Raw genomic sequence first — 13,338 nt, forward strand, 5'->3', positions numbered from 1 at the left:
CACATGGTGAACAAATAGCCAATTGAAGGGAACCCATCTGAGTGCCTGGGTTTGTTTAGAAGTTTGGCTAGTATATGTGGGAATCCAATCCAATACTACTGAACACCAACCTTGACAGGGTTTGTAGCGACAAGTGGAACTCTTGGAGGGTGATATATATGTATGTGTATATATATATATATCTATATATCTATATATATATATATTGCCCTCCAATATCTCTGAGATATATGTAAATATATACACATAGATACTCTTCTGGTGATCACTAATAATAGAGTGAATATGTTTTCATTTGAGGAACCGAAAAAGAGTCAGGGAGAATGAGTTAAAGTGGGGTTTACACCCGTAATGAGATGTTCGAACCATATGCGGATCACTTTCATATCAATGGACTTGATGTCCTGTCAGAAGGGTGGTTTGATAAAAAGTAGAGTGACATCATATTATTTAAAATCTATGCCTAGTCTGGATCCAAAAAGGCAAACAGAACGCTCTCGATCGTGAACTCTACACCCAGGGCAAAAAATTGACTTGCTCAGGTAGGTACTATTGGCAATCCGGCAAAGTGAATCTACTGGAATGTTAAGGGGATGATGAGGAGACAAAAGGCCAAAGTCAAAGGATAATGAAGCAATGAAGAACAGTCCTTTCCTGTGTTAAATGAAGATTACCTAGACGGTAATTCCACTTACTACTACACTGTCACGCACCAAAACAATGTTAGTGTCATTGCAGCATCGACGGGCTATGCATACTCGCACAGCATATAGCAGGGCTAACAGGAATGCAGAGGGGAGTTATATGAGGAATGCATGAAGACATTTCAGAATCTCCTTTCTGCTAGCGCCTCTGCCAAAAGCTAAAATCGAGTTGGGTGTGTTTCTGTTGGTCAAGCCCTCCCTAAAGGACAATGGGGGCAGAGGTAAAGGAGGAATGATGAGAGCAATGGCAGAAGGATCTGCCCTCAGGTCGCACATAGTGAGCACTGTTTCTGCAAATATAACGGAAGTGCAATGGTGGTGAAATTGCAGATCACAGGCCCTCCTCTCCTGATGCCTTCTTCTCACCCCTTATGAGTAGACACTTCCATTCGAAGGCGCTATCACGCAGAAGGCACAGGAGTCCCAAGAATGGAGATGCGGGGGTGGGGGCGAGCTGTGGGACTCGCTAAAACTGCTGCCTGTGCATCATCATTGCTGGACAGGCAGTGCCAGTCCCTGGCTGACTGTACTATACAGATGGTGGTAATGAAAGAATGAATGAAGTGTCTCTCGGAGTGTCACGCATAAGGCATTAAAGTGTCACACGTGCCGACACTGAAAGCAGAGGAAACGTTGCACACAAGCACACTGAAAACTTGGCAGCTACGTTTTAGGTGTTTTGGGAACTGGGCAAATGTTTCCAACCACCTTCCTGAAGCTAAGAGGGTCCTTCTGATGTGGTCAATCCTGCAGTAGAGTTTAATAGTAAGACAAGATCAGATAGGCAGGTAGGCACACCAGCTGTTACATTATGCACTCTGAATATTTCTGAAGAGCCTGTAAGGAGTGAGTTTAATGTGCTTTTTCAGAGTGAAGCTAGTGAAAGACTCCTCAGAGTCAGTATGGGCAAGGTGTCCCTTAAACCATCCAGTGGTGTAACCAAAGCTGAGCGCCCCCCTGCAAACTACACACCTCCCCCCCCCCCAAGAATCCCCTCCCTCCCCAAAGGGGGGACTCACTCAGGAGCTCTCAGGCCAGGGTACTGTGCAGAGGCGGCCCCCTGGAACACGGGCCCCCACACTGCGGGGGCTGCGGGGCCTTTGTTACGCCACTGAAACCATCACTTGACATATAATGGAATAAAGAAGTACGATTTGCGTAATATAAAAACAGTTTAGCACTTACACACTGGAGATTTAATCAAATGTCAATAGTGCCAGTTACTAGGGCATGGATAGGCACCGAGAGACTCTTCAGAAGGGCCTGTGACAGAGGAGTAGAAACTACAAACTAGGTGATTTATTTGAGCATGAGAAAACTGCAAAATAATATGTCCTGCGACTGAGAATGTTTTGACTAACTGTATTTCTAAATGGTTTATACACTTGTACAGGTGTTGCCAAAAAGATCTTTTCGTATCACGATAATTTTGTAAGACAATGTTCTTAATCTGACAATTTAAAATCGGTTTTCTATGTTAAATGAAAATACATCATAATCTATACGTATGTGAAACTTCAGACTTTAAGGTAAGATAACCATATCTGGGGCATTGGGACCTGGCTTTTTTTCGGGTAAAGGATAGGTTATTGTAGTCAGCAAATAGGTTGAAAGCAGATGTTCATGGGTTAAAGCCCTGACTCTCCATCACTCTGTTCGATTAAGAGTCTGTTTTGTTTGTCCTTTGTTTGCACAATGATTTATTTAATAAGTCATTCCTTCCTCAAAGAGGCTAAGGGCTTAGAAGTCCCTTAGGATAGATAGAGGACTGCTTCACCACTCCTGTGGATAGCTATAACGAGCCTGCTGAATTTTTTGCAAAACTTCTAGGTTGGTTTGTTGTCTCTGTCTACCCATCTTTTAAAATGAAATATAAATGTAGTTTCTGCTAGAGTTGTCAGGGAGTTAATTGTGATCTATGTGTCACTGGCTAGTAAGATTCAAGTTTTTCACTAAAAATGACATATCCACGAGCCCGTCTGTACTTCAGAAAAAACATGGACAATAAACTACAGACTCTGCAGACCAATATATACTTCTCTGTTTTAGTTCCATAACCAACATATAGATAAAACCACAGACGTGCGGAGAAGGTTGGGTATAAAAATGACAGCAATTCATTAACATTGCAGGGAAGTCATCACCATCCTCCGTGAGCTTCATGTTTAACAATGAGACTGTGTACAGAGATTTCGGTCACACTTTATGAGATTCATTTGTGATTAAAACACTAAAGCCAGGCAGCGAGCTGAGCTCCATGTGCAATGTGTAATCCGTAAACCATGTAGGGAGATAGACACTGCCTTGTCTGGGTTTTACATGCATTGAAAGCAATAAACCCCAAACCATCCTGAGACACTCACTGCCTTGTCTGAACTTCTCTTGCAGTAAGCACAATAAACCACATACCATACAGAACTGTCAAATGTATTGCCTGTACTCCATGGTATGAGCCCAGTAAACCACAGACCGTGCTGAGATATCTACTAAAGTGCCTGAACTGTGTGTGAAGTGAAGACACTAAACTAGACCTGATGATGAGCTATCTTCTGCAGTGTTTGAGCTTCCTGTGCCACATGGACAGAGAACCACAGGCCATGTGATGTGCTAACTGCTGCTGCGTTCTTATTTTATACAACTTTTATAACATCTGTGTCACCAAAATTTATTTCTTCCAACTGCCATGTATCCATCCTACTTTAATAAGCATTTTACAGAGCCAGTAGGTCTGGGCCCAATGGGGTAACTCATGCAGAGTTGCCCATTAGCGCAAGACCAATGGGAGAGAGCCGCCAGCAGCAGACACAGGGTCACGAGGCGGTGGAGGCGGATGAATACACTGAAACAGCGAACAGCATCAGGTGAGAGAAGTTTACCCTTCCGGGCTGAGCCAAGACGTGATTAACGGTGTCTAAAGGCTACCGCTGAAAGAGGCTGCTCGATGAAAAGGGGGACGCAAGGCCCACTCTATGCATATTTTAAGCAATACTGTAGATCTATTTGACAACTGAGCTCTCAAAACCCGGGCCTAAAAATCGGTGCGAGTTGATGGGGGTAGCACCGACAGCAGTACTTGCTTTTCTGCAGGCTGCTGGTGTATTCCGTTGCTGGTACCAGTTTTCCAATTGAAGGTCGGGTGGAGAGATAGAGATTTCTTCTGTGTCATGGTTCTGAGTGAGCCAGGACTCTAGGGCACTTTATTTCCGTCCTTCCCCAACTGAAGGGAAAAAGTCCTCTGCCCGCCAATTACACGCCTGCGCTGCTTTGCAATGTCATCGGAAGTCCCCTTTGAAACAGGGACAAAGTGATGTGGTCTATATTATAGTCAACCAAAGGTGTCCGACGTCTTCATGTGCTCACTACTTAGCTCCACATGTCCCTGCTAGTACTGTGTATCACAGGCCCGTCTTCAATAAAACTGAGGCAAATACATATTCTGTCTTGTTCCTTAGCCTTTACGCTCTCTTTAATAGCCTCTAGAGTGTTGTAAACACCCCTGAATCTAGGTAACCCTCTTCTCCGTATCCTACCTGAGACTCTACAGTGACAATACATCACTAACGAGATCCCATATGTGGTGCGCAAGGGTGCAACTTCCTTTCATTATCTCTACCCTTTGTGACCCTCTATATTGATGCCCATGGGTGCTGGAAGTAGGGGTGGGGTACGGCAGCACCCCCAAAATAACTATGCCTGAGTTCCGAAGGTGAAAGAGCATTAAAGATGGTTTTACCTGTTGTTTCTATCATGTCACCTTTGCAGTGCACTAAAAGACAGAGGTTAAATGTCAGGCTAGTCTTCTGAAAAATTAGTGCTTATTTTTATAGGAAGATTGGTGTTTACTTTTCTTTCTCTGACTGAAAAGGTTGAGGATTTTGTAAAGTGAACTTTCAGTTAATTTGGCTTGTGGGAAAGGAAAGCTGTAGTATGTTGTTTTTACCTAACAAATTATGGTTTGTGTGCTACATAGTTTTATCAGTAAAACTGTACGTCGTTGTAATGTCATTCAATGGAAAATCTGCTATCTGTAAATGACAGCGCACTACCACACCATGCTTTAGTAATATTTTTGTGACAGTGTGCTCCAAAATGCAACACCAGCTACATCCTACACCCTAACCATGCTGTTGCTGAATGAGCTTTGTTCATTTGCGACTCTGGTTCTTTGTGTGATGTTTGGATTTTATGGAATTCCTAGTGGTTCAGTGATATAACTTTGATAGCAGAACGCACACTCTAATAATTGTTCCAGCACCACAATTGACACCACATCACACATGAGATTGTGTGCTGTAATTCACCCAGGTCTGGTCTGACCACTCACCACCAATGACCTCCTAATAACTGTAACGCACACAGCTCTGCCTTGCTGCTTTGCATCTACAGTCTCTGCATGAGACTCTCCGACAGCATTAACTATGACACCCTAAGTGTAATAAGACACAAAGCAGGGGGTGCTCCCATGCGTCTGCACCAGCTGTGCTCTGCAGTAATATTATAGCGCTCAAAAGATTACAAACGTTGGAATGGACCTAAACACTCATTGTCCACTCTCTGTGTGACACTATATATTTTCCAACGTATCCAGATTCATGCACAGTGAGCTAACCCAATGATGCAAATGAGATCAGCAGGTCACTTGCTCGAATCTCAACAGGGTCCACTCAACCCTTCATCCTTCAAGGTTGATATACACGATGCCAATGAGTTGGGTAATAGTAACAACTGCCATTCACAGTACCATGAAGCAGCGTAGACCTTCAATGACAAGCATTAGATAACAAAACCCTAGATACGATCTGTTGATATTCCACCCAGAATCTCACCTCTGGACGCTCGAACCTGAAAGAGTTAAACTTAGATGTCACTGCGGGTATAGGGTTGTGGAATGCTGGTTAAATAAAAGCTCTTCTCTGCGCCCTCCCCAGGTCAAGGCTAGGCTCAGCCCACTGAATAACTAGATGCAAATGCAGGGAGGTTTCCTGCAATAAATCATGTTTTGCAATAAAATCACCACCTTTTTTGGCTTTTGAAACGAGTGTGCGTGAGTGTGCGTATATAATAAGTCATTTATTTCTTTAATAAAAGATACTTCTTGTGTCATGTTTTAATTTTTTTCTGTATAAATTCACATGTTCGTGAAGTGATAGTGTGTAACAAATAGAAGTATACTTTAAGTAAATGCCATTAGGGTGAGACGGATGCCAGGAGGACATCTAGAATATGGATGACGGTGGGTCTAGTGGTGGCAAAGAGGAACGTCTCTAAAGGCTGGGTATCCGTTCAGCCACCAGATATAGGGGCATGGAAATGTGATTTAGGTTGGTGTATGTTGGAGGAGCGAGTGATCGATGAACGTAGGGGATGCCCGAAGAAATGGGAGAAAATGTGGAGGAGCTGGAATACCTACAAGGGCAATTTATGTGCAAATGAACACCACCGAAGAGGGGTGGACTCTCAGGACCTGGCTCCCTTAAAACACACATGAGGTGTGCGATGTCTTGGGGGGCAAGGAGGTAAGGTGCAGTTTTCAACACTTTTATTTATGCAGACTGTATCTGTGTTTAATGATGTAATAAAAAGAGATTTAAAAAAAAGTAAACATGTTATGAAATGGTAATCTAAATCTCCTAAAAAAGTAATACCCCTTTGGGCTGTTACAGTGGAAATAAGATGTCAAGTTGGGTTGTGTTTACTTGGGGAAGCACAAACCAGAAGGCTTTGAGTCACAGCAGGACCAAGGGTGTGCATCCTGTGCACTCCTTTGAGTTTCCAGATGTATCCCCAAATTGGAAGGTGGTCTATATACTGAATGTGCCACATGACACTCCCAAGCCCTTAGGTGAGTATGAGCTGCCATACGACATGCAGAAGGCATGCTTGCAAAAATGCTGATGGTGAGGATAATGAAACTCAGATTGATCCCTTCTGTGGCAGGCTCCGCTACATGCACTACACAGACCTGACTCTACAGAGGCCTCTCCGGTTACTTTGAGAAACTCGCATTCCTCTCTAGGAACAAACCATGAACCTGAGAGATCGTTCAGTTCACTCTTTAAGAACAACTCACAGGCTGATCGATCTACTTCCTCCACTGTGTACTGTGTGAGGTTCATGAAACAGAATACATCACAAAGGTATAAGAGCATCTGGCAACACTCGCATTCCTCTGTCAACCAATAAAAACATGAAAATAAAGCGATCCATCCATTATCTTTGTGAGAGTCACATTCTTCTATTAAAAGCTGCGATCTTCAGAGTTCCTTCGGGGAACTAGGTTTAGGTTGCAATCCTCCATTAAAAACATTGATCTACAAAGATCTCTTCGGGTCACTATGTTTACTTGCATTCCTCCATTAAAACACGGATCTACAAAGATCCTTCAGTTGCTAAGTTTACTTGCATTAGCCTATTAAAAATACTAATCTTCAAATATCCCTTTGGTCACTAGGTTTAACTCACATTACTTTGCTGATAGGCTGATCTACAAAGATCCCTTCAGGTCACTAGGTGTGATTCACATTACTCCATTAGAAACACTGATCTTCAGATATTCCTCTAGGTCACTAGGTTAATTCCCACTACTCCATTAAAATAATACACAGATCTACATAGATCCCTTCGGGTCAATATGTTTAACTCACACTCCTCTATCAAAGCATCAATCTACATTAATTCCTTCACTGCACTAGGTTTGACTCACATTCCTAGGTTAAAATCACCCACAGATTTACTGAGGAATGAAGTGCTGACACAGGTGCCCAGTACATCGTGCGAGACCCACAATCCTGTAAAGGATGCATTCCCTTCACTGCCTACATCACAGCGTTACAGAGATTCATCCATGACTAAGACTGGCTTTCTCTATAAACATACAGCCTAGGCTTGGAAAGATCCTCCCAGGTCGTCATGTAAGACTTGCATTCATTTTAAAAGACTACATTACAGCTCTAGGGACACTTACCCAAATGCTCAGGATTCAGTATAAGTCTCATTAGGAAGAAACTCCAGACCTAGTGAGCCCCCCAGGTCCCTACCCCTCCCCCCCCCGCTGATTATGTAACTCACATTCCTCTTAATTAATACATTAGAGCTCAAGCAATACACCTCCAACCCAGAAAAATGTACACCTCTGTCATCAATAGCAATGAACCAGGCCCATAGGACAGCCTTCTAATACAGTCGAGACACCCCTCCTCCATTGATAAGACTGCACTAGGCTCAGGATCAACTTATTCAACATCCAGAGTCTCTACCGCTGCCCATGAGAATAAGTCAGGTTCATGGATCTTCTTAAAATGTATTGAGACTCCCAAACCATGAAAGCATGTTAAATGCACTAGAGATCCCTCCGACAGCTGGAATCTCATTACCGATCCCTAAGAGGACACCAAGCTTAGCAGGTGCTCCTATGAGATACCTGGAGTCTCTAAACTTAAATCCGTGTGAATAAACACATATTCCGCACACTCGTGCATGCAATCGGGTGCTGACCGAGTTGCAGTGTATGCGTCGCTTTCCTTCTGTAACCCTGAACTAGTCTCTGAGGATCACATGTCTTGGGGGGAGACAGTGCCTATTTCTGACACTCAGTTCCAGGTGACCAAGCCAGTTTCCCGTGACTCTCCCCCTGACTGCCTTCACTTCACATGCCACCAACACACAACCTCACCCCCAAATGCCCCACTCACTACCTTCATTTCATGTCCCATTGACAAAACACCTGCACTTCCTGCCTGAATAACTAATTGCCCACTTTCGGCATTTCACGTCCAAATCTTATTCACCTGATTGTCTGCATCACGCTATCCTCTGCTTGCAGCCTGCTTTTGGTACCCCAATGGACCTCAGCTTCACTGCATGCACCCCGTGTGCTGATATCTCCCATAACACTGCATGCTCTTCATGTGTCAATGACTCTCCATCACATTGCCAGCACTTTCAGTCCCAACACCTCTCCAGCTCACTGCCTGTACTCCATGTCGCCATTAACCATCAGCTCACTAACTGAGCTTCATGCTCCAAAGCCCTCTACCTCACTGCTGGCATTTCACACATGTCCCCATACCTCCAGCGGAAGAGGTGGACTTCCAAGTGCCCATCACCCACCACTTCACTGGATGCACTTGACGTTCTACGGATCCTGCAGCTTACTGGCTGCACTCCAGGTGTCATTGGTTCTTGACTGCATCTCTTAAAGAGTCTCCAGTCAGGTGCCTGCACATCACCCCTCTGTGCCCTCCACTCTACTGCCTGTGCTTCATATCCTACTGATATTCCACCTCAGTACCTGAACTTTACATGCCAATGCCCACCACCTCCCTACCTGCACTTCACATCCCCCGACCCCAGAGCACGAGCTGTACTTCCGCATCCCAATGGCCTTCCTCTTCACGAGGGGCACTCTATGTTCCCCAGACTCATCCCCGCTGCCTGGAAGATGTGCTAAAGGACCCTTCACCCTACGAGCTGTGCTCCGAGTGCCACCGATTCTCGACCTCATCTCTTCTTAAATACCTGCACTTCGCACCTGAATGTCCCTGCACCTTACTGCCTGCAGTTCGTGTCCCACTGACTCTCCCCTGCAGCTCACTTGAGGCAGGACCCAACAAGGCCGTACAGCTGCGTCTTCCCATGAGGGAAGTGACCCCTGAAGGAAAGAAATGTTTACTCACCTCCCTGAAGAGAAGATCCCAGGATCGAGAGGAGAAGGACTCCACAAAGGAGGGATGCAGCCTTTCGGTTCGCCATCTCACTGAGAAATGCCTCCGTCCCTTCTCAGCCGTGGGTTTTATCCCGGAGCTGCCTGGACTGTGGCTCCCAGGGACGAGGTTGTAAGGGGAGGGAGGGGGCGTGTTAGAGGGAGGGGGCAAAGGAGGATGGATGAGGAGAGACTGAGGGGTTCACATCGCTGGGACAGGCCAGGCCCCCTCCCCGCCCCACTATGAGCTATTTAACTTTACTATTTTCATTCTGCTCTGTCGTTGCTCGTTACAGTCTCCAATTCCCTGCCAAGTGGGAAGGCAGGCTGCCAAAGCAGGCTTTAGTGAAAACAGGAGAGGAAGGGCCCTGGGCCAGCCAGATCTCTCCCGCTCTCTTAACGGTTCAGGCCCACACCTCGTCCTCTCTGACACCTGCACGCTGCACCTTGCTTAGGGCATGATTCTGAGCAGGTGTAGGAGCTTGAAGCCTCCCTCTCCCCCCATCATGTCTTAAGTCCCTTAGCTACCGAGACTACCCCAGAGTAGTGACCTCCTTACATCCTGGACCTTTTGACGTTGCAATTTGCATCCAAGTCAGTTTAAGTCAAGCGTGGCCGCCTCTTCATTTTCTTCATCCCAATCCATCATGTGTTATCGATAGGGTGACCAGATTTTGAGGAGCTAAAACCGGACAGGTCAGACATAAAAGAAAGACTAAAGACATTACTCTCACTTTTATCTCTGGCCTGTCCTGTTTTTTTGCGTAGCGTTGTGAATGTGTGCCTATATGTGTGTGTGTGTGCGTGTACATATATGTATATACACACACACCCACACACATATATATATACACACATACACAAGAATACATATATAAAATTAGCTATGGCTTGACCTCCCACCCTGCACCCCCAACCTGCCCCCACCCACCTCTCTCAGCTCCCCACTCCTCTCTCTACTGGGAGCAGGCAGGAGATTGTGTTGCCTGACAGTAACAGATAAAATACTTTAATTATTTTATACTTCGTAGGCCTCTTTAATTTATGCTTCCCTAGATGATCTGACCTTTGTCCCAAAAACCGGGACATGTATTTAATAATCTGACCTTTGTCCCAAAAACGGGGTCATGTATTTAATAATCTGACCTTTGTCCCAACAACCGGGACATTTATTTAATAATCCGAACATCTGTCCCCAAAAACGGGAAGTGTATTTAAAATTAAGAGAAGAGTTGGGACACCGGATCAGTCCTTTAAAAACCGGGACTGTCAGGGGAGATCCGGGACGTCTGGTCACCGTAGAGATAGCTAGTGAGCCGCCTATCCCTAGATGCGCACACAGGCACGGTGAAGGAACGCGCGCGCTGCATCCAAACTTGATGGTCCATGGGCGGCAGTAGCGCAAGGTGCTCTCACACACAGAAGACAGGTCCAGAGCATCATAGGGAGCCAGCACCAGCGCGAGCTGCACACGGGACACAGTACAGGAAGTAAGCAGTAGGGCACTTCCCCCGACTCGAACAGACAGCACCAGCAGGCGACCGCAATGAAATCTCCTCACACAGCAGGGACAGCACACCAAAAATCAGTGTGGAACTGGTACAACGGGCTGCGTGCGCGCAAGCTTCACTGACACACAAAGTGAAGAAATGGAAGAAGGGCGACAACACTTTGAGGGTCTTTCAAGTACCACGGGCAACATAGATATGAGCTTTTTCACGGGCACACCACAGGCTGTGAGTTCAATTCATAAATCAAGGAAAGCAGGAATACAAGCTTTTCTCACAGGTACATCACCGGCAGTAAGGGCAGACTTCTCTCTCATGCCAAGGACAGGACTGCCAAGTAAAAGAAACGGCGCTGATGGGGAAAGTATGTGCTCTCTCACTCACCAAGAAGATCATGGGGAGGTGGTGTGGTGAGCTCTGCCAAAATGTAAATTTCCTTCATACGAACAGTGATCATGAATGATTTGCACCGTCTCTAATACACAGAATTAGTGTATTTTGCAAATAGAACTCAGTTAAGTGCGTTTACAAAACATTAATGAAGGTTCGGATCGTTTCTATAGAAAACCAGAATGTGCACGTATTGAAGACATTTTTTTCGTGCGCAAAATTTTGCACATTTCCCTAAAAAATGATGTCCATGTTTTTTTTTACACTGTGTGCACATTTTTTTTTTTTTAACACGCAGGTTCCACAGCATCAGAAAGCGAGATTAGAGGATGATAAAAAGTGACAGATTCAAAAAGCAACACTGAGAAAACAAAACGCAAAAAATGTAGAGCAGTGGTGGGAGAGGAATGTGCAGGAAATTAACCATTAGCGCATGAAGATAAGATTGCTCAAAATCATTTCTGCAGCTCAAAGTCATTCTGCCCAGACTGTCTGGAGCAAACATTCTGGACAATCTTGGATGGCAGTGACAGGGGCCATACATGTCCCACTCCATTGCCAATGGGTAGACACTGCTCCCAGTCCTGCCAGAGCAAACACTCTGGACAATCTGTGTGGCAGTGACAGGGGCCATACATGTCCCACTCCATTGCCAATGGGTAGACACTGCTCCCAGTCCTGCCAGAGCAAACACTCTGGACAATCTGTGTGGCAGTGACAGGGGGCATACATGTCCCACTCCATTACCAATAGGTGGACACTGTGCCCTGTCCTGCCTGTCCTGCCTGTGTGAGTTACCAACAACAGTGACCCACTGTGTGATGTGACCTCTCCCCCTTATGCTTACAAAGCATCAGTACCAAGCCAACAGCATGAGTGTGTTGAACTTTCAAACACCTTTTTCATCATCACCATTTAATTAGCCACCTTTAACCACTACAACAACGCATTGCCTTGAATGCTGGGTGGTAAGCTATTCTCTGGCCAATTCATTCGCCATTGATCAATTCAAAAACATAGTTAAAAAGAATCAGCTCATATATGGTCGGCCATAGAGTATGGTAAGATAAGAGCATGGTAGGATATGAAATCAATCAGTAAAATTGAAGAAAAAAAATAGGAACAAATTAGGAAAGAAGACCACGGTGCAAATGCTTCACCAGTTGTGAAGAACTGCAAAACGATAGGGTACAAACCATAGGATCAGGAAGTTCTAAATTTCCCAGTTACCCCTTAAAAAGGAAGGATGTCTATAATGAGCACGATGAAAGATTGGATATATCTTGAAAAGGAAATATGTCCTCAATGACTACAACACAAAGGTGGGTAGACCTACAAAAGGAAAAATGCCATAAAACAGCATGACAGAAAATTGGGTAAACCTTGAAAGAAAACATGTTCTCACTGAATACGCTGGAAGATTAAGTAGACCCAGAAATGTAAAGATGTCATTAATAAGTACAACAGAAGATTGCATAGATACCAGTGGCGTAGCGTAGGGGGTGCAGGGGGGGCCGGCCGCACCGGGCGCAACATCTTGGAAGAGACTAAATCCACGGGTTAGGGGGCGCAAGTTACTTGCCTTGCCCCGGGTTAGGGGGCGCAAATTACTTGCCTTGCCCCGGGTGCTGACAACCCACGCTACGCCACTGATAGATACTGAAAACAAAAGATATCCTCACGGTCTGCGACTGTAGGTTAGGTGGACCTAGAAAAGATGCCATTAACGAGTATTACAGATGATCTTTGACTGCAGCAGACTGATTGATTTCTAGCACTGAAGGGCACAGAGAGGTAAGTGTTGTTCTGTATCTTTCACATGCAAGAGTTGGGCTTCATGCATCAGCATTTCATGATCGGCCATCACAAGTGGGGACGTGAATGGGTAAACGTGTTAGACTGGACAAAAGCTCAAAATCATTTGGCTGTATACAAAGATGTAGGAAACAGAGGTTCACTTATTTGTCAGCGGGTTTTCAGGGCTTGCCAGGCCTGTAAATAATAATAGGCGACTGTGGTACAAATAAAAGCCTTA

At 45.1% G+C, this 13,338-nt stretch overlaps 1 protein-coding gene across 35 annotated transcripts in view; it reads right to left on the reverse strand.

Moving 5' to 3' along the window:
* ELN (elastin) overlaps positions 1-9,545 on the reverse strand; it is a 212,562-nt gene extending 203,017 nt beyond the window's left edge. For 21 of the 35 annotated variants that reach the window (XM_069226829.1, XM_069226825.1, XM_069226827.1 and 18 more), the window contains exon 1: positions 9,380-9,544. In XM_069226829.1, the coding sequence (XP_069082930.1) occupies positions 9,380-9,455 (76 nt within the window). In that variant the 5' untranslated portion in view covers positions 9,456-9,544. Of the gene's footprint in view, positions 1-9,379 lie in introns of all 35 variants that reach the window. The other 14 variants (XM_069226833.1, XM_069226830.1, XM_069226832.1 and 11 more) reach the window with 3 other exon arrangements.
* Between the last annotated feature and the right edge of the window lie 3,793 nt (positions 9,546-13,338).

Source organism: Pleurodeles waltl, chromosome 3_2 (genome assembly GCF_031143425.1).
Source record: "Pleurodeles waltl isolate 20211129_DDA chromosome 3_2, aPleWal1.hap1.20221129, whole genome shotgun sequence".
NCBI classification, from domain to species: Eukaryota; Metazoa; Chordata; class Amphibia; order Caudata; family Salamandridae; genus Pleurodeles; species Pleurodeles waltl.